Source organism: Bufo bufo, chromosome 3 (assembly GCF_905171765.1).
Source record: "Bufo bufo chromosome 3, aBufBuf1.1, whole genome shotgun sequence".
Lineage (NCBI taxonomy): Eukaryota > Metazoa > Chordata > Amphibia > Anura > Bufonidae > Bufo > Bufo bufo.
Window position 1 is genome coordinate 695165679 of NC_053391.1, and position 19118 is coordinate 695184796.

General features: G+C 45.9%; 1 protein-coding gene across 13 annotated transcripts in view; it reads right to left on the minus strand.

Annotated features, from left to right (window-relative positions):
* The window catches only part of LOC120996579 (NACHT, LRR and PYD domains-containing protein 12-like), a 335847-nt gene that overhangs the window by 211174 nt on the left and 105555 nt on the right, over positions 1 to 19118 (minus strand). For all 13 annotated transcript variants that reach the window (XM_040426591.1, XM_040426587.1, XM_040426592.1 and 10 more), the window contains one exon: positions 5179 to 6877. In XM_040426591.1, coding sequence (XP_040282525.1) covers positions 5179 to 6877 — 1699 coding nt within the window. The remainder of the gene's footprint in view (positions 1 to 5178; positions 6878 to 19118) is intronic.

The following is a 19118-nucleotide window of genomic DNA, read 5'->3' on the forward strand; positions in this document are numbered from 1 at the left end:
TGCGCTCTCAGGGGTAAGGTGATCTGGCGGTCTTTTGTCTTGTTAATTCTCCTTACCCTCACACTGCGCACGCGCGGATTGTAAAATCTCCTTACCCTCACTGCACATAGAGACTGACCTGATCCTGATCGAAGCCAGCCAGTAATGAATCTGAAGCGTGCTGTGTAGTGAGGGTAAGGAGATTTTACAATCCGCGTGTGCGCAGTGTGAGGGTAAGGAGATTTAACAAGAAAAAATACCGTCAGATTTCCTTACCCCTGAGGGCGCATGCGCGGTGTCCGTGGGCGCATCCATGAGTCAATGCTCACTGTAATTTTAGCTTACCCATGCCCTGGTACTGCACTTGCGCGGAGGCGCACACCCCTGGAAGTCACGTGGGGTAAGGTTTTTTAATGACTTGGGGTATTCCCATCATGGACAATGGGGGCATATCGCTAGCAGCATATGCCCCCATTGTCTTATAGGTGCTGGTCCCACCACTGGAACCCGCACCTATATAGAGAATGGAGCCCCAAAAGTGAAGGAGTGTGCACTGCGCATGCACAGCCTCCCTCCATTCATTTCTATGGGGCCGCCGAAAATAACCGAGTGCTGGCTCAGCTATTTCCGTCGGCCTCATAGAAATGAATAGGAGCATGGACCGCGCATGCGCGGTACGCTCCCATTCACTTCTATGGCAGAGGCGGGGAGAAGCGCTTGGTGGTGGATGGACCCCGGGAAATCTGGGGTCCTCCAGACACAGCGCTCCCCGCTCCATTCTCGATATAGGTGCTGGTCCCAGTGGTGGGACCCGCACCTATCAGACAATGGGGGCATATCCTAGCGATATGCCCCCATTGTCCATGATGGGAATACCCCTTTAAGTTTTTTTTTATAGAATCCCTGGTGGTATGTAAAGATTGTGGCTGGGGCGGTGTCTTACTGTGTGGACGGGCTGGCAGTGGCACAGGTCCAGAATGGCTGTGGTATTAATGTTTTGGGTGGCACTGGTGAGGCGTGAGGGCAGCACAAATTAATAACTTCTTCCAGCCTGGAGGATGCGCGCCTGCTGCCTGCCAGCAATACACTGGGCCAATCAGCAGCAGGATATTTGCACACTGCTAATGCTGATTGGCCCAGTATGTGATGCGGTGCAGGCACACGAGGGAGCGCCCATCAGTGAGACATCGGGGGGAGGCGGGGGGCCTGTGTGCTGGCTCTGGGAGGCGGTGAGTAGTGAGCGCAGCTGCAGGGGGCGGGGCATTCCGAGCGCTCCGGGCTGGAGCCGAATCAAGTGAGGGCAGCTGCAGGGGGCGGGGCCTTCAGAGCCGGCTTTATTTATCAGAGACGCGCTGATCGCAGAGGCAGACGATCAGCTGTGTCTCTGTGCAGGAGTACGGGGGCCGCAAAAACTGGCTGTGCGGGCCGCGGGTTGTGCACCCCTGCTATAGAGGAAACCTACCCCTTATACAACTTTTGGAAACTACTCTGAACCGCTGTAGAAGCTGCCTTGCTGTAAATGACTTGTGGACATTGATGACCTTTGGATCAGTTTCAGTAAAACACTTGGATTTGTCAAGAGAACCGGTCTTATAATTGTGCAAACTCATCATCTACTTACACCCAAGGGTGCTGGCGTTACAAAGACATCAGGGACCCTGCCTTTCCTGCACCTAAACCCATACCACCAAGGGCACCTCGACTACCATCCGTCAATCCAACCCCTTTTACCCAGAGAGTGCCCGAAGGAATCCGGTGCCTTCCTTCTCCTCACTGCACGCCAACCCAGGGAGCTGCAGAAACAGAGTACAGACTGTCGCATTCCTCGGTTCACATTCACACTAGTTGTGACACTCGCTCAAACATGCCCCTGCGGTTCTGGTACTCTGCAGGAGAAGGAGGGACACTGGCTTCACGGCATGGTGTCAGACTCTGAAGTCACCTCCACGTCATCTTACTGTGACAGAGGAGGACAGAGCCATCCAATCCACAGTCTCATCCTCTTTTTCCTCAACGATAATGAGGTGCCTTTCCAAAGACAACTGCGGCCTGCTACTTCTACTACTACTACTACTACCACTACTACTACTACCCCTACCCCTACTACTACTACTACCCCTACTACTACTACTACTACCCCTACTACTACTACTACCCCTACTACTACTACTACTACCACTACTACTACTACCCCTACCCCTACTACTACTACTACCCCTACTACTACTACTACTACTACCCCTACTACTACTACTACCCCTACTACTACTACTACTACCACTACTACTACTACCCCTACCCCTACTACTACTACTACCCCTACTACTACTACTACCCCTACTACTACTACTACTACCCCTACTACTACTACTACCCCTACTACTACTACTACTACCCCTACTACTACTACTACTACCACTACTACTACTACTACCCCTACTACTACTACTACCCCTACTACTACTACTACTACCCCGACTACTACTACTACCCCTACCCCTACTACTACTACTACTACCCCTACATGTACACAGTCACACAAAGCATGGAACAGTTTGCAAATCTGCTTTCTGGAAATTAAAGACAGAGAAGTGCAATACGATGTCCTTCCCTTTCCACAAAAGCACTGAAGACACAAACCCACGAGTGCTGGCAGAAGTCCGCTCCGGCCCCATTCACTCCGGCCGCATGTCCGACCCGTCCCCATTAAAGTGAAGTGGCCGGAGCACTCGTGGGTTGTCATTAGCACAGATCCAACAGTCTGCCGGACCCTGCTAGCGCTAGTGTGAAAGAAGCCTAATACAGCCTGATGGCTCCGTGTCGGCCGGATCCAGTTGTATTAAATAAAAACTGAAGAAACCTGATCAGACATGAAAATCAATGTAAGTCAATGGGTGGCGAATCCATTTTTTTTCTGTAAGAAAAAACAACTGATCAGGCTCCAATGACTTAGGGTACTTTCACACTAGAGTTTTTGCTGGATCCGGCGGGGTCCAGCAAAAACGCTTCCGTTACAGATAATACAACCGTCTGCATCCGTTTGAACAGATCCGGTTGTATTATCTTTAACATATTTTTAACATTGCCAAAACTGATCCGTTTTGAACTCCATTGAAAGTCAATGGGGGATGGATCCGTTTTCTATTGTGTCAGATTATAGCAGAGAAAACGGATCCGTCCCCATTGACTTGCATTGTGGGTCATGACGGATCCGCTTTGCATCCCAGGACAGAAAGAGAACTGCAGCATGCTGAGGTTATCTCTCCGGTCTGAGAATGGAACGGAATGCATTTTGGAGCGCTCCGTTCTGTTCAGTTCAGTTTTGTCCCCATTGACAATAAATGGGGATAAAACGGAAGCGTTTTTTTTTCCGGTATTGAGCCACTAAGACGACCATCTGCATCCACTATGAACGGATCCGGTTGTATTATCTTCAACATAGCCGTCCCCACTGACTTGCATTGTGGGTCAAGCCGGATCCATTTTGCTCCGCATCCCATGCCGGACAGAAAACCACCGCATGCTGCAGTTTGCTCTCCGGTATGGAAATGCACCCAAACGGAACAGGATGCATTTTGGAGCGCTCCGTTCTGTTCAGTTACATTTTGTCTCCATTGACAATGAATGAGGACAAAACAGAAGTGTTTTTATCCGGTACTGAGATCCTTTGCCGGATCTCAATACCGGAAAATGTAAACGCAGGTGTGAAAGTAGCCTAATTCAGCTTCTGCCGGATCTCAAAACCTGAATTAAAAACGCAGATGTGAAAGTAGCCTAAAACGTAAGTTGGCAAACTACTAAGCGATTATTTAGCCCTCTCCACCACGCCGTGGAGTGTCTGAAGATTAAAGGGGTTATCCAATATCATAAACTGCCTCCCCATGTGCCGGGCCCCTCACAGGGAATATACTTACAGTACCTGGGTCCCTGCTCCCCGCACCGCCGCTGCTGCTTCTCCCCGTGCGCCGATGAAAACATTTGGTGTCGGGGGGGAGCAGCCAATGGCAGGCGGGATGCTAGGGAGGCTCGCCCCCGACACAGGATGTTTTCATCGACGCAAGAGGAGAAACAGCAGCGGCGGCGGTGCGGGGGCCAGGAGCGGGGTAAGTATATTCCCTGTGAGGGGCCCAGCACATGGGGGGGGGGGGCAGTTTATGATATTGGATAACCCCTTTAACAGCACGAATTTTGGCTTAGTATGTCCTAGTATACCCTGCGTATTATAAGACATGTAAATGCTGGTTTTAATAAATTCAACAACCCCAAAAATATGAACTGTAAATGTGTGGAGATGGAAATACATGGATTTAGGCCAAATATCACCTTATCACTCATAGATAATTTTTGGTGCTACCCTACAACCTTTTAAAACTTAAAAAACTTTAAAAATAAATTAACTATATGGAGATGCCCTGACACTGAGTTTGGACTAGTATTTCAGGTGTTTTCACTCTAATTTAAAATGCTACATTGATGGTAAAACACGTGTTGTACGGTTTTGTGCTTATTCCACCCCCCCTCCCCCAAATGTATTTCTGTTAAAATGGGAAAAAAATGAAAGGATGTCCTTGCCGGTAGCTGCTTTGAGGTTTGCAGCAGCTGCAGTTCTGCTGGAGGCACAGCAAGCCTCAGCTCCTCACTGCTCACTCCCTGGCTGACAGCTTCCTCTGCCTGTTCCATTTCTACACACACAATTCTTCTTCTTTGTAATTCTATCCCTTCACTTCTCTGTTCCTGGCAGTAGAACACAAGCTTAATAGTGACGTTTCCCCGACTCCCTAAGATCATTTTCCTGGCAGACACTGACACCCAACCACCCTCATTCACAGCCCCGCACACAATGACTTTCTGCTCCTTCTGCTCGGGCACCTCCCTGCCTGCTGCACCACTGATTGGCTCATCAAGACTGTCTGTTGGCCTGGGAGCCAATCAGGGCAAACCTCCCCCCCCCTTCCTATCAGGGTCATGTGAGAACCCTTCTTCCTCCCTAGTGATTTTTCCCGCTGACATGTGCAGTAGAATGGCGCTATGTGCTGTTTTACTGGATTTGTCCGAAACGCATCTGAAAAAGTTCAGGTTGGTCCATCAGCCAAAATTTTGCAAAGTTCGTAACGAACCGGTTTACTCATCTCTAATACATACAATAAATCTGTCAGATCGTGACTACTACAGAAAGATGAAATATAATTAGTATTTTACCTCAGATTCTGCAGGTTCTGTAATCCTGGAGCAAGTCTTTCTAATCCTTCAATGTCTAAGGAACATCCAAATAGATTGAGTTCTTTTATATTTGTGCAGATGTCCAGAATAAACGCTAACACTGTGCAGTCTAGAGCCGACATACGAACACCAGAAAAGTCAAGACTTCTGTGTGATTGTAGTGATTCCAGCACCAGAGCCTTATTCCGGGATTCATACAGATAGAAAAATGTACTTAGAAGACGACGCTTGCTGGTTTCATTTTCCCGCACCCTCTTTTCTTCTAGAATGAAGTTCTTTAGCCAAGTGATGACATCTATAGATGTCTGAGTTGCTTGTCTGTCCAGGTATCCAGTTAGCATTGACCTGGTGGAGCCGTCTGATAGACCACACAGGAAACGGAGGAACATCTCACCTCGTCCATCAGGATAGGATTTGGCATCTTTTAGTGATTTCTGTAACTTCTCAGGAGAATAATCCACATAATGCACCAAGGCAGAGAAGAATTCCTGAACAGTGAGATGTAAGAAGGAATAGGACACAGGTTCCTCCGATTCCATCAGAAAACTTGATAATAGCTTTGACGTATTGTCCACATGGAAACAGTCCAGATCTCGTTCATCGAAGATAAGCCTATGATTCATGACCCCATGTTCTGCCATCCATCCGATGGACTGCAGGATCTTCTGAGCGCCACTTTTGTCCAGGCTGTGATTGAACAGGATGTTGGCGACAAATATCGCGAACAGCTGGGTGACGGTTTTGGGTAATAATGACACCGACTGATCACTACTTGTTGGCTGAAAGCTCTTGGATAATACAGTACAGATGATCCAGCAGTAGGACGGGAGGTAACAGAAGGTGTACAGGGTGTCATTCTGCTTCACATAATTAAAAGCCTTTTCCGCCAGCTCAGGGTCGGGGAAGAAGTTTTGAAAGTACATCTGTCGTTCTTCCGGTAAAAACCCAGTGATTTCTACTATTCTCTTGAAAACACTACAATCAATTGATGCCAGTCTGGTTGGCCGACTGGTCATTAGGACAGAACAACCATCAAGAAGAGACTTTCTCACCAAACTAACCACAATCTGACCACGAGGTTCAGGCTGATTAGGATTAGAGCACAAGTGACGTGATGAGAAATCCATGTTATGAAGACTTTCATCTAAACCATCAAATATAAAGAGAAGTTTTTCTGGTTCCTGTAACATGTTACTAAGCTGCTCCTCCAGATATGGGTACTGATGAAGGATTAGAGTGTCCAGACTAACTTTATCCAGTCTGTTGAGTTCTCGGAATTTGAAGAAAAAGACAAAGGAGAATCTTTGATAGAGATCCCCCTTCACCCAGTCATAGACAACCTTCTGCATCAGTGTGGTCTTCCCTACACCAGGCACTCCGCTCACCATTACCATACGTGGCACTTGTTTGGATTGGTGGCACCAGCGGAACAGTTTGTTGGGGGAAATGTGTTGTAGTTCATATTGTTTTCTCTTTAAGTATTCCTCATGTTTTACCCCGGTCTCTATGAGCTCATTCTCAGAGCGTTCTCTGAAGTGATCAGTGGAGACAATGATGAGGTTGACATAACGTCTACAGAATGGAAAACTCTCCTCTCGCTGGTCACATCTTGGAGGTTTGTTCTCTAGAAGTTTCTCAGTTCTTTCATGTAAATGTTTCTTGTGACGGATCTGGAAATCTATAGAAAATAGGAAAATAAAAGGTGAAGATAAGAAGCTGAAACAGAACTAAATATCTTGGTGAATAAATGGCAGATATCTGTACATTGCTGAATTTTCCAGCTCCTCTTGGCCACATGACTTTCCTAGTCTGACACTGCTCCAGATTTATCACACAGACTGACACTGGATGATAAATCTGGATAATGACTTTACACAACACCAAGGGCACCACAAACCAGGGGGACCCCAAACCAGGGTTTGCTACGAGGGGGACAAAGGGTGCTCTATTCACTGTGCACGGACCAATGAGTACCAGGGAGGCCATAGCCACCGTGAGTACTAGTACCACCATCACACACATATTATCACCTTCCGCTCAGGCCACCGCTGCATGTTACTAATTTGAATACTAGGTGTGGTGGTGCTGTATGGTGTAATTTGCATGAAATGCAGGCAGCATGTCATAGAGCAGGAGGAGCTGAGCAGATTGGCATATAGTTTATGGGAAAAGATCCAGTAAAACTTGTACTTTATTTATAAATTTTTTTATTAAGTAATAAATATTACAACAAAACATAAAACATTATAATGTAAGCAGCAGCAGTGCAGGCTAGCGCTGCGACAAGCAGCTCGTCCCCCGGACACAGGATGTACTTGATCCAAATAAGAGGGGAAAATTCAAAAGATGACACCTGCCGCAAATGCAGGCAATATTGAAAACCACCCCCAATGAATGTAAAAAATCCCCCCCCCCCACTAAACATATGATAACTGCACAATAATAAGCCTACGTGAGGGCCAAATATAAGGCACCTCAATAGAAGCCCATAGACAGTATGGAGGGACAACAATAGTAGCAATACGCACAAAAACAGCAAACAAATTGAAGCATATTACCTAGAGTTGAGTGGAAGCACAATGTGGATCAAACCCAGGACCGGTGGAGAGCGCACCCCGACACACGTTTCGCTCTGCTTTCTCAAGGGGCGTATGTAGCTGTACCCACTGACTCCCTACATATACCCTGGGTGATTACAAATCAAATGCAATTCTCCTGACCCCAGGCCAATGGCTATGCAGCAGGCGGAACTAGGCAGGACCTAAGCAGGTCAGTGGTGACCGCGTCGTCTCGCGAGACAGCGCGATGATGGCGTCAGTGATCACATGACCTGCCAAAGCCAGGTTAGGGGACGAGAAGTAGATATCGCGAGTCCTCACCGGTCGCGTCATCACGCGAGAAAGCAGCAACTGACGTCAGCTATCATGTGACCGTTTCAAGTCAGATGCAAGAAACATCACGCGAGACAAGGACAACGGGAACACAAATCGGATCGCGATCACATGATCGCACATCACTTCCCTGTATGAGGGCTTCTGTCTCACCATGGTAACCGGTAACAACTCGCTCGTCACCCCACAATATTGGCCAAGAGCGGTCCTGCCCTCCATATCGATTATTATGCTACACCATTAGTCAGTCGAAAATGCGGCAGGTTAAAACATAATACCGCTTGAGCGACATAATACCCAATCTGTAGTCAATGACAACTCCGCAAGACGATATAATATAGGATAAAAGACATATATAGAAAGACCACCAGAGGGGGTTATAACTATACAAAGAATATAAGAGCGCTGGATAGGCACATTAAAAAGTGCTAAAATGTGTAATAAATCCTCATTAGAGTCCTCCTATATGAGCACACACAATGTATAACAAAACCACATGGACATCCAATTATAGTGATATAGATATAACCAGCCCTAAGGCACAAGAGAGAGCGCTATACAAATCCTATGTGCATCATGGATACAAGACCAGGTCCCTCCATCATACGTCTAATGAGACGCAATAACTGTATAGATATAATGAAATACATACGACAATAATAGCCTTACTAGGGTACTTAAAGGGAACCTGTCACCAGTTTTATGGTTTCCTAACTAAGGGCAACATAAATAAGTCACTCTCGAATTATATTACGTATATCTATTTATATATGGCTATTATAATACCCTGGAATATTTTATAAAAAAAAAAAATATATTTTTTTTACATTTTTATATTTTTATGTTTAGATATTTTTATACCTATTACAGATATCCCCCAACATTTAATCTATTCTTAATATAGATTTTTAATGTATTAATAAATAAATACATTTTAATAATAAATTTTAACACATAAATGAACTCAATATTACTACCTAACTGAATTATATATAAATATATATATATATATATCTGCTGATAGATAAATCAGATGAGGAATGTTAAACATTTAGAATTAAATGTCAAGGGACTCCAATCCATAGACAATAGTAGATTTTATATATTCTATTCTATATGCAGACATATGCTCTGGAGAAAGGCTAACATTAAAGCGAGACATTATGATATTTGATCTAATTATCTGTATAAGAGTAAAATGCAGCCAGTTACAACAAAAATTAGACATGACTAATGTTCCTGATGGACTCACGATTACATAATACAAAAAACGCATGTATGCATAGAAAACTGCAGATGAATCGCATGAATACCGCAATACATGGAAAATGGTATCTGTGAAATCCAGATCTTTTAGAAACATCTCGGGTTTACTATAGAGTCCCTTTGGATGTGAAAATGAATAAATAGCCGGCAAGTTAGTCAGTTCCAACAGAGCCACTGAGGAAGAAGGAGGATAACCTTCGAAACGCGTCTGGCGTGGAGGAATTGGACTTGACAAAAAACTGGCTTTTTCAACTATAATAGTTTGATATATCTGTTGGACTAAGAAAGCGCTTCCCAAGGAGAATTAAACCGCGGCCTTTTTGAACACAGTGCAGCAAGCGAAGGGTGAGACTGAACCACCTGTGCTGATCAAGACAGGTGGAACACCTATTCCAATTAGGGAAACCTAATGTGAACTTGCAGCGTGATAGAGCAAGCGCTCTCATTCACAGCCGGATTTGCTAAATTGCAAGACCTATTTGTACAGCACTTCTATCCAGCAGTAAGGCAGCTTTTCAACTTGCTGACCAGAGGTAAAGCTTACCCTGAATCTACACCACGTGGGACGCCACGGTGGGATTTGCAGGACTGTACGTGAGTAACGAACCAAATACTGCTGTATTTATATGTACCGTTGCACAAACAACTTATCTATATTGCACTGCCGCTTTGGAATTCAAAGTTCACTCAACTAGCTACTTTGCTGGATTGCAACTTCGTGAAACATAGTGCACCCCTAGGAATTGTGTCGATTGAACATTGTAACACAAAGCCGATTCCTAGGAGTTCTGTGATATTATAGAAAACCAGTGAGACTGTCTATTACTATTGCCGAGTCTCCAGAGACACTTTATGCTTTTACACAGATATCTAACACTGTAATGATTTGAGCACTGCTATATATTTAGCCATTTATTTATTTTACAGGTATTTTCACTATATGTAATTGTTTTTTATCACAATTATTATCGACTTATTGTCTTGCTAACACTTGATTTTTTACACTTATACACGCTGGTTTATAATTATTTACAAATTATGTACTTTTTTGGAGAATCACTCGGTATTAGTCACTGCTATAACTAACAGAGGACATACAGTCCGCTAATTCCTATGCAGTCTGGATAATTTTTGCCGGATCATCAGGCCCTCATCCCTTTTACTTCTCATCTATTAGTTATATCAGTGGACTGATATATTTGATATTTTATCTGATATTTTATATTGCAGCATCTTTTTAGGGTAAAGCCCTGTTTAGGATATACAATATTATTTGTGTATGGTGACCATTTGTATGAACTGTTATTAATAAATTAGTGTCGCTTTGCTAACTTTGTGAACCAGTTATAAGAGTGCCCATCCTTACAATTGTTTTTTGGTGACGAGGGTACGACATCCGTTTGGTGCACCTTGCCATCTTGAGCCAGAGGTGAGCCGTCCTTTATCTTTCTCTTATACTTATCAACATAAATAAGTGACTGATTCTCTTAGCACAATGCTGGCTCACTTTCTTTAATTGACCCGGTCAATCTGCCAACATCTTGTATTGAAAAGCTCCAGCTGATAATGATGAGTCATGAATATTCATGAGCTCCTGACTCTCCCCGCCCACCTGCTGCTGAATGACAGTTTGTTTCCATAGGAATCAGCAGCAGGTGGGCAGGGGAGTGGCTATAGCGCTGAATTAAATATACGCTGGACTCAATGACATCACGACTCAAATCAGCTCATTAGCATGCGGCATCTTTGTGTGTATATTATGAGGTAACCATCTGTCACTCCAGTAAGTGAATACATCTAAGGTACTTTTTAGTAGTTAATGATTGTATATAATTAGTTAGATTATAATCAAATATCCACATGACAGGTTCCCTTTAAGTAATTCATATAATAATTGTGGTCATGGCTACGGCCAAGAGATATCCGAAGAACCCTAGGGAGAGAAACAACGGGAACAACCTAACCCAGCTAGGTGTGTCTTAGCTGACCTGACTAAATGGCTTGTTGTGTGCCCTAAGCCATGATCGTGGGTAGGCCTATAAGTGGGCAAAAACCAAGCCAAGTAGGGTAGAAAAGGAACTCGAATGGCATGCGCAAACTAATCCCCAAGCCAACTGCAAGGCGTCAGGGATCTAGAGCGAAAAATTCGGGGTGTATGAAGCAAGGCCAGAAGAAGACCTACAACCCATCTTTTGGATGACAAGGCCAGAGACATGATGCTCAATATTGCGGATACTGCCCCAAAGCGGAATAGGGACCGGGAATACATTGTGAAATGGATCATAAAACCAACTGAAACTTGTAAAGTTTTGGTTCTACGGAGTACTGGCAGTGCCCTAGATCGTGGGACCGCAACCTAACTGCCTAGACTATGCAAGAATGAGGGCCAAAAAGAACTATGTAGATAGGAAGAGAATCCTTGAATAGTTCCCCAGACAACAGCTATCTGCTAGCCGTGGTCCGCGCGTTGTTCTACTGTGCGCCCCTGAGAATTGTTTTAACGCTTGAGACGAGAAGACCGACCTACTATCTGAATCTTCTACCGTGAGGAAATGCTGGACCTTGTCCAAAATCCGATTCAACGTGGTTGTAGGGAGTCTGAGGTTAGTGCACCTGAGAACCCACGCCTGTGAGTGAGGGTGTGGCTCCTATATGAAGAGCCTCCGCCCCTCCCACAAATGCAGGCTGACTAATCAGCCTTACCAACTTGTACTAAAAAGTGCAAGGTGACAAAAAAACAAAAGTAGTGCAATGATGTGCAAGTGACAATACAATTATTATATGAATTACTTAAAGAGGACCTTTCACCAGAATAAAACTTCTAAACTGACTATACAGACATGTAGAGCGGTGCCCAGGGATCTCCCTGCACTTACTGTTATCCCCGGGCGCCGCTCCGTTCTCCGGTTATAGCCTCCGGTATGTTCACAGTTAGGCTCCACCCAGGGGAACCTGACAGCGTCTCTTTCTCCTATGCTGTAGCGCTGACCAATCACAGCGCTCAGCTCATAGCCTGTGCGTATTGCTACTATTGTTGTCCCTCCATACTGTCTATGGGCTTCTTTTGAGGTGCCTTATATTTGGCCCTCACGTAGGCTTATTATTGTGCAGTTATCATATGTTTAGTGGGGGGGGGGGATTTTTTACATTCATTGGGGGTGGTTTTCAATATTGCCTGCATTTGCGGCAGGTGTCATCTTTTGAATTTTCCCCTCTTATTTGGATCAAGTACATCCTGTGTCCGGGGGACGAGCTGCTTGTCGCAGCGCTAGCCTGCACTGCTGCTGCTTACATTATAATGTTTTATGTTTTGTTGTAATATTTATTACTTAATAAAATTTGTCATTACTTTATATGTGTGTCCTTTGGTTTAATTGGTTTAGTTATAACATTTTGGCACACATCTAGCTCATCCTTTGGATGATTAAGTAGGTTGTATTTATTTATTAAAAGCAGCACTGTCAGCATGAGCAACCCTACTAAACTATTATTAATTCATAGAAATAATTACTTTTATAAATATGCAAATTACTTAGTTGGAACACCGGGGGGGTGTGCTGTAGAGTTATAAGCACCCCTGGTGCGCTGAACACTGCACCCTGATATTTCATTGATAGAGCAAGACACCTTATATTTCCCTGTCTTCTGCCCCTGAGTACTTCCTCCTAATGTCTGCGCCTGTACTACAGCCTTGCTGCTGCTTACTGAGCATTTCATATCCATACCGCACAGGAGCCGATGACCTCATTTAACCCAGAAGCGATCCTCCTCTGTCTCTGTAGCCAGGGACGCCTCTACTTCCGCGTTCAATTATGTCATCAGCACCTGCACTGGTCAGCAAGCAGCAGCAGAGATATAGCATAAGTGCAGACCTTTGGAGGGTTAATCATGCTGACAGGGTTGCTTTAAAATCATGCTCATTCTGGGCTGTGAAGTCAAGGAGTTGGTTCTATCAGTGATTAACAGTTTTCTGTCCATAAGGAGGAGGTTGTCACGGACCCTCAGGTGACTGGTGTCAGGAGATCAGGGAGACTGGCTGAGCGTGGAGGAATCTAACAGCCTCCTTGATTTCTTTTGATTCAGTGTTGATAGGGTTAATGACCACTTCCCTTTTCTCAGCTGTTGCTCAGTGGTCATCATTTCTACCATTTATAGTCTGACCCCACCCTTCTGACTATGCGGTAGATAGCTTCATTTGGGTTTGGCTGAGCTGGTGTGAGGTCGTCTCTGGTGTTCCTGTTTGTCCATCTATACAGAAGTTAAGTGTTGCGTTTGTTTGTGTTTTGTATTATTCCCTGTTGTTGTATCTGGGACTGAGACAAAGACTTTCATTCGTCCATCTGGGGAGGAATGGGTTGTCTCTGGTCCTAACCTTATTCCAGGGCCTTATAGGGAAATTAGTGTGACAGGCGCAGCACTATGAAGTGCCTTTTGCGCTGTGGCATTAGAAAAATTTTGATATCTCTAACTTTTTAGTCCAACCAGACTGTCTGTTACTCTGTAATTTTTCTAGCGCTGTTCTATAAAAACAGTAGGTTTCAAGAGCACACCAAATGCTTGAAATAACTTCATTATTAACTTTAACTTTTCTTCATAACACGCCGCCTCCACAGCAGATAATCCATATACAAACACGTGTTCAATAAAGTATCACAAAATGGCGGTATGCATAAGATGATGGTTCAACTGTTCAATCTTGTCATTCAACATAAAATGGTGGATATACTGTATTTCTCTCTCGAGTATCTGTACTCTCACTTTAAGTAATTTTAAGCACGTTATGATCCCTCTGAGAGTTATACCTGAGGTTTAACCAATCACAGCCAGCCTCACACTGAGCCTGTGTGGGAAATCCCCTAGCTGGAATTATTATTCACCAGAGAGCTGAACAGACACACAGTTCCAGTCAGAGTTCAGTTTTATGGAAGCAAAGAGGCCAAAATAGTTCCACCAAATTGCGATCAAATTGCATAAAAGCATTCAAACTGCTCAAAGCAATTGTACAGAGCAGGCATGGCCAACCTGAGACTCTCCAGCTGTTGTAAAACTACAATTCCCACCATGCCCTGCTGTAGGCTGATAGCTGTTGGCAGTCTGGGCATGCTGGGAGTTGTAGTTTTGCAACATCTGGAGAGCCTCAGGTTGGCCATCCCTGGTACAGAGCAAACTGCAAACCAAGTAGAGCAAGTAGAACTATTGGTTAAACCTCAGATATACCTCTCAGAGAGATCATAAAGTGCTTAAATAACTTAAAGTGAGAGTACAGATACTCAAGAGAGAAATATATCCACCATTTTATGTTGAATGACAAGATTGAACAGTTGAACCACCATCTTATGCATACCGCCATTTTATGAATCTTTATGCAACACGTGTTATGTACATGGACTATCTGCTGTGGAGGCGGCAGTGTTATATATGAAGAAAAGTTGAAGTTAATAAAGAAGTTATTTCAAGCATTTGGTGTGCTCTTTAAGCCTACTGTTTCCATAGAACAGCGCTAGAAAAATTACAGAGTAACAGACAGTCTGGTTGGACTAAAAGGTTAGAGATATCAAAATTCTTCTAATGCCACAGCGCAAAAGGCACTTCATAGTGCTGCGCCTGTCACACTAATTTCCCTATAAGGCCCTGGAATAAGGTTAGGACCAGAGACAACCCATTCCTCCCCAGATGGACGAATGAAAGTCTTTGTCTCAGTCCCAGATACAACAACAGGGAATAATACAAAACACAAACAAATGCAACAATTAACTTCTGTATAGATGGACGAACAGGAATTAGGGCCTAGGTATCCTGCATATGAATATTCCTACCTTGTTTAGGTGACCTGTTTCTTCCCTAGTTTCCAGGCCCAGTTACTGTTCCCCCTTCCCTGCTGTGTTCAGTGTGGAGTTTTCCCCCACACTGATGGTGAAAGAGGTTCTATCAGTGACTGACAGCCTTCCATCTATGAGGAGGAGGTCCTATCAGTGACTGACAGCCTTCCCTCTATGAGGAGGAGGTCCTATCAGTGACTGACAGCCTTCCATCTATGAGGAGGAGGTCCTATCAGTGACTGACAGCCTTCCCTCTATGAGGAGGAGGTCCTATCAGTGACTGAAAGCCTTCCCTCTATGAGGAGGAGGTCCTATCAGGGACTGACAGCCTTTCCTCTATGAGGAGGAGGTCCTATCAGTGACTGACAGCCTTCCTTCTATGAGGAGGAGGTCCTATCAGGGACTGACAGCCTTCCCTCTATGGGGAGGAGGTCCTATCAGTGACTGACAGCCTTCCCTCTATGAGGAGGAGGTCCTATCAGTGACTGACAGTCTTCCCTCTATGAGGAGGAGGTCCTATCAGTGACTGACAGCCTTCCCTCTATGAGGAGGAGGTCCTATCAGTGACTGACAGCCTTTCCTCTATGAGGAGGAGGTCCTATTAAGGACTGACAGCCTTCCCTCTATGAGGAGGAGGTCCTATCAGTGACTGACAGCCTTCCCTCTATGAGAAGGAGGTCCTATCAGTGACTGACAGCCTTCCCTCTATGAGGAGGAGGTCCTATCAGGGACTGACAGCCTTCCCTCTATGAGGAGGAGGTCCTATTAGTGACTGACAGCCTTCCCTCTATGAGGAGGAGGTCCTATCAGTGACTGACAGCCTTCCCTCTATGAGGAGGAGGTCCTGTTGCAGTGTACTCAAGTTGTGTGTAGTAGGTGTTTCTGGGTGTAGTAGTGCAATATACACTAACCTGGTACAGCTGACTCTCTGCAAGGGCAGGTATAGGTAGAAATAGTTCGTGACGCCAGTGCCAAGTAAACGGTGGCACGCCGTTTGCGGATGCAGGAATAAATTGAGGAAACGTAGGATTGAAACAGAACTTCAACTTTAGTAGGTTTTCCAAGCAGAGACAATAAAGGAAATGCAGTTCCTCAGCATACAGTCGATTTTGCAATTCGGTCGATGCAGGCAATTCAGTACAGCAGGGTAATTACAGAGTGTTAAACACAGGACTTGCAGCACAGGAGCTTGCACTCTAATTCTGTCTGATCCTGGAATGTAGCAATTCTTCACCAAGGCCCATTAACCTATTTCTGGCTTTATATCCTTGATTATGGCTCTTATAAGTACCTCCTCTGTTTCTCTCAGTACCTCTGGCTCCTCTGATCTTTGCCTCTGTCTCTCCCAGCTTCTGAATGGTTCCTCAGGCTCTTAGGCTAAGATATTCCTGCTTCTGCATATGGGAATTCAGGAGGGAATCTTCTCCTGAACAGCAGGCTTCAGGCCTGGACTTGTCTCAGACATTGTCTAATCTCCAACTGTAGATTACAGACACTAGACTCCGTCTGCCTTGCACTTCCCTGTCTGGGCCTTATATAAACTAGGGCTCCCTAGCTCCCTCTATGGACTAGAAGTAGGAATGACACCCCTAGCAGGCCTGTACATGCAAGTTTCAGTAACAGGGAAATACATACATTACATGACATTTTATAAAACTGACATATACCAACTTCCCCATAATTAAGGAGGGACGACAGCACACCAAGTGACCTTTGGTAGTGACGGGTATTACAGTCCCCGTACACTACATACCCCACTGCTTTAAGCTGAGTACGACCTCGTACTCCATCATGGGTCGCCCAACTGGAATCTCTACCTGAAATAGAAAAAGAGACATGCAGGCATACACTCATGTAATTCATCTGCATTACATTTACATCAGGTCCAATTGGCAAAGGTGCAGGGCAGTGACAAGGGGCGTCGTTCTCTTCTCTCAGGATAGTGAATGGAACGGGGGCGCTGACCTGGCACAGCGTAACAATATAACCAGGATAGTCCATGACAATGAATAAGTCCATGATAGAACAGTAGAAAACGGTATAAAAGTTCTTGGAGGCTCAAATAACAAACATGAGTCCGTACCCAGGTTATTTCCATATTAAATCACAGAGGCTCTCATGCGGTGGAGTCCATCCCTGGGCACAATACTTTTAAAAGAGTAAGAATCTCGGAGGCTCAGGTACCTTTTGAGTCTGTCTCCGGGCACGGTTCCTTAGTATCAGGTTGCACAATAAAATGACAGCAAGAAAAGTGCTGTAAAACCCCTGATCAACCTGAAAAGGGGGTGAAGGGTAAAGGGTGCAACAAAGGAACAGGCACAACTTGGCGTGGGGTAGCAAAAGCAGGCAGGAGGTCCTGGAAACAAACCTGGCCTTGCTGACTTTGTGATTTCAGTGGTCAACACCTACCACTGAGCCGTGGACAAACTGGCAGCCGCAACAAAGGACCAGGAAACGTAGGACTCCTGTCCTGGAAGGGTTAACATCAACTTCTTATGAAATAAATCAAAGGCCTAGCAGGCTGATTCACAGTGGCACATCATAACCACTTGGCTCTGCTGGCAAGTATCGTCTGTAGTATTCCTCTACAGGAGGATGTGCCCACTTAACTGTATCAGGGGGCAGCTGTAGGGTAAAGGGGCCCCTAATAGGTATTGGCCCCATAGGCCTAGGGGTGAACCCTCTGGTGGACCGTGCCGGCCCTGGCATGATCACTGCAGGGTGTGACGTGCTTGGCACCGCCGCTGCAAGCGGTCCGGTGCTCTGGGTGCAGCAGTTTACGGCAATCGCGGGTCCGGTCTGGGGCACTGACGGAGCGGTGGCAACAGAAGGCGGTCGGCGGGTGGTGACAGGCACCCTTACCTCATCCTTCCTCGGCGGCGTCTGGATCCTGGCGGTGTATGTCTTGCGCAACTCCCGCAACTTCTCCTCCAGCCGGGCGATCTGCTCACCGATGCTTTCCGTGTCGGAGTCGCTGTCCTCTGCTGGCGCCGCCGGCGCAGGTACAGTCACCGATGGCGCGGACTCGGCCTCTGCAGGTTCTGGCGATGCGTCTGGTCTCCGACCCATCCGGATGTTCTGAAAGGTAGCACTAAGTCCTTTTAACTGTTCCAGCTCAGATATTGTCTTCTCCCGACGAGGCAGCTCGGGGGAAGGATAGGGGCTCACCCATTTCTCCAACACGGTTGGCTGCCAGAAGACATTAGGCCCAATGAAGGAGCTCCGCTCCTGAAAGGCGTGATGGGCCGGCTCTGGAGAGCGTTCCGGTTCCCGCTCGCAGCCAGAGTAGTCTTCTCCTTCTTCTGCCTCCCAATCCTCAGGTCCACGCTTGGGACGGGTCACAGCAGTCGCATAAGGGCCTCGCAGGCTCTCGGCAGGGGTGTACTCCACTTCCTCTCCCTCGCGGAGGCTGTGCTGGTACGAAGGGAGGTAGTCTCTTTTGACAGACCTTCGATTAACATAGAGGTCTCTGCCAGTTAGATAGTCCTGGATAAACCCGTAGCCACGGGATTTGTCAAACGACAGCACCACTCCCTTTCTCCTTTCCAGGCGGGGTTGGGTGTGCGTATGCTTCTCATGTATGGACTTGGTTAGTTCCTCATAGATAATTTTGGTCTTTGTATTCCGCTTGATAGCGGCCTCTCGGATCTCCGCCATCAGGGAAGACCATTTGAAAGATGGCTGGAAAAAGTCCCTCCACGAGCCATAGTAGGGCTCGGGTTCTTTCTCCCTTGGGCGGCAGGCGGGTTGCTCCGGTCCCGGAGCGTAGGCCGGTGGAGCCTCCTCTGGCTCTACACCAACATCAGACATCTTTGCAATTTCAGGTGCGGACGCTGCAGCAACACTCTGCTCACTGTCCAACATGCTCGATCCTTCTGAGGAGAGCGATAGGGTCGCGTCAATTACAGCAGCTAGCTCCTCCCATTGCTCTGGGAGGCCGCCC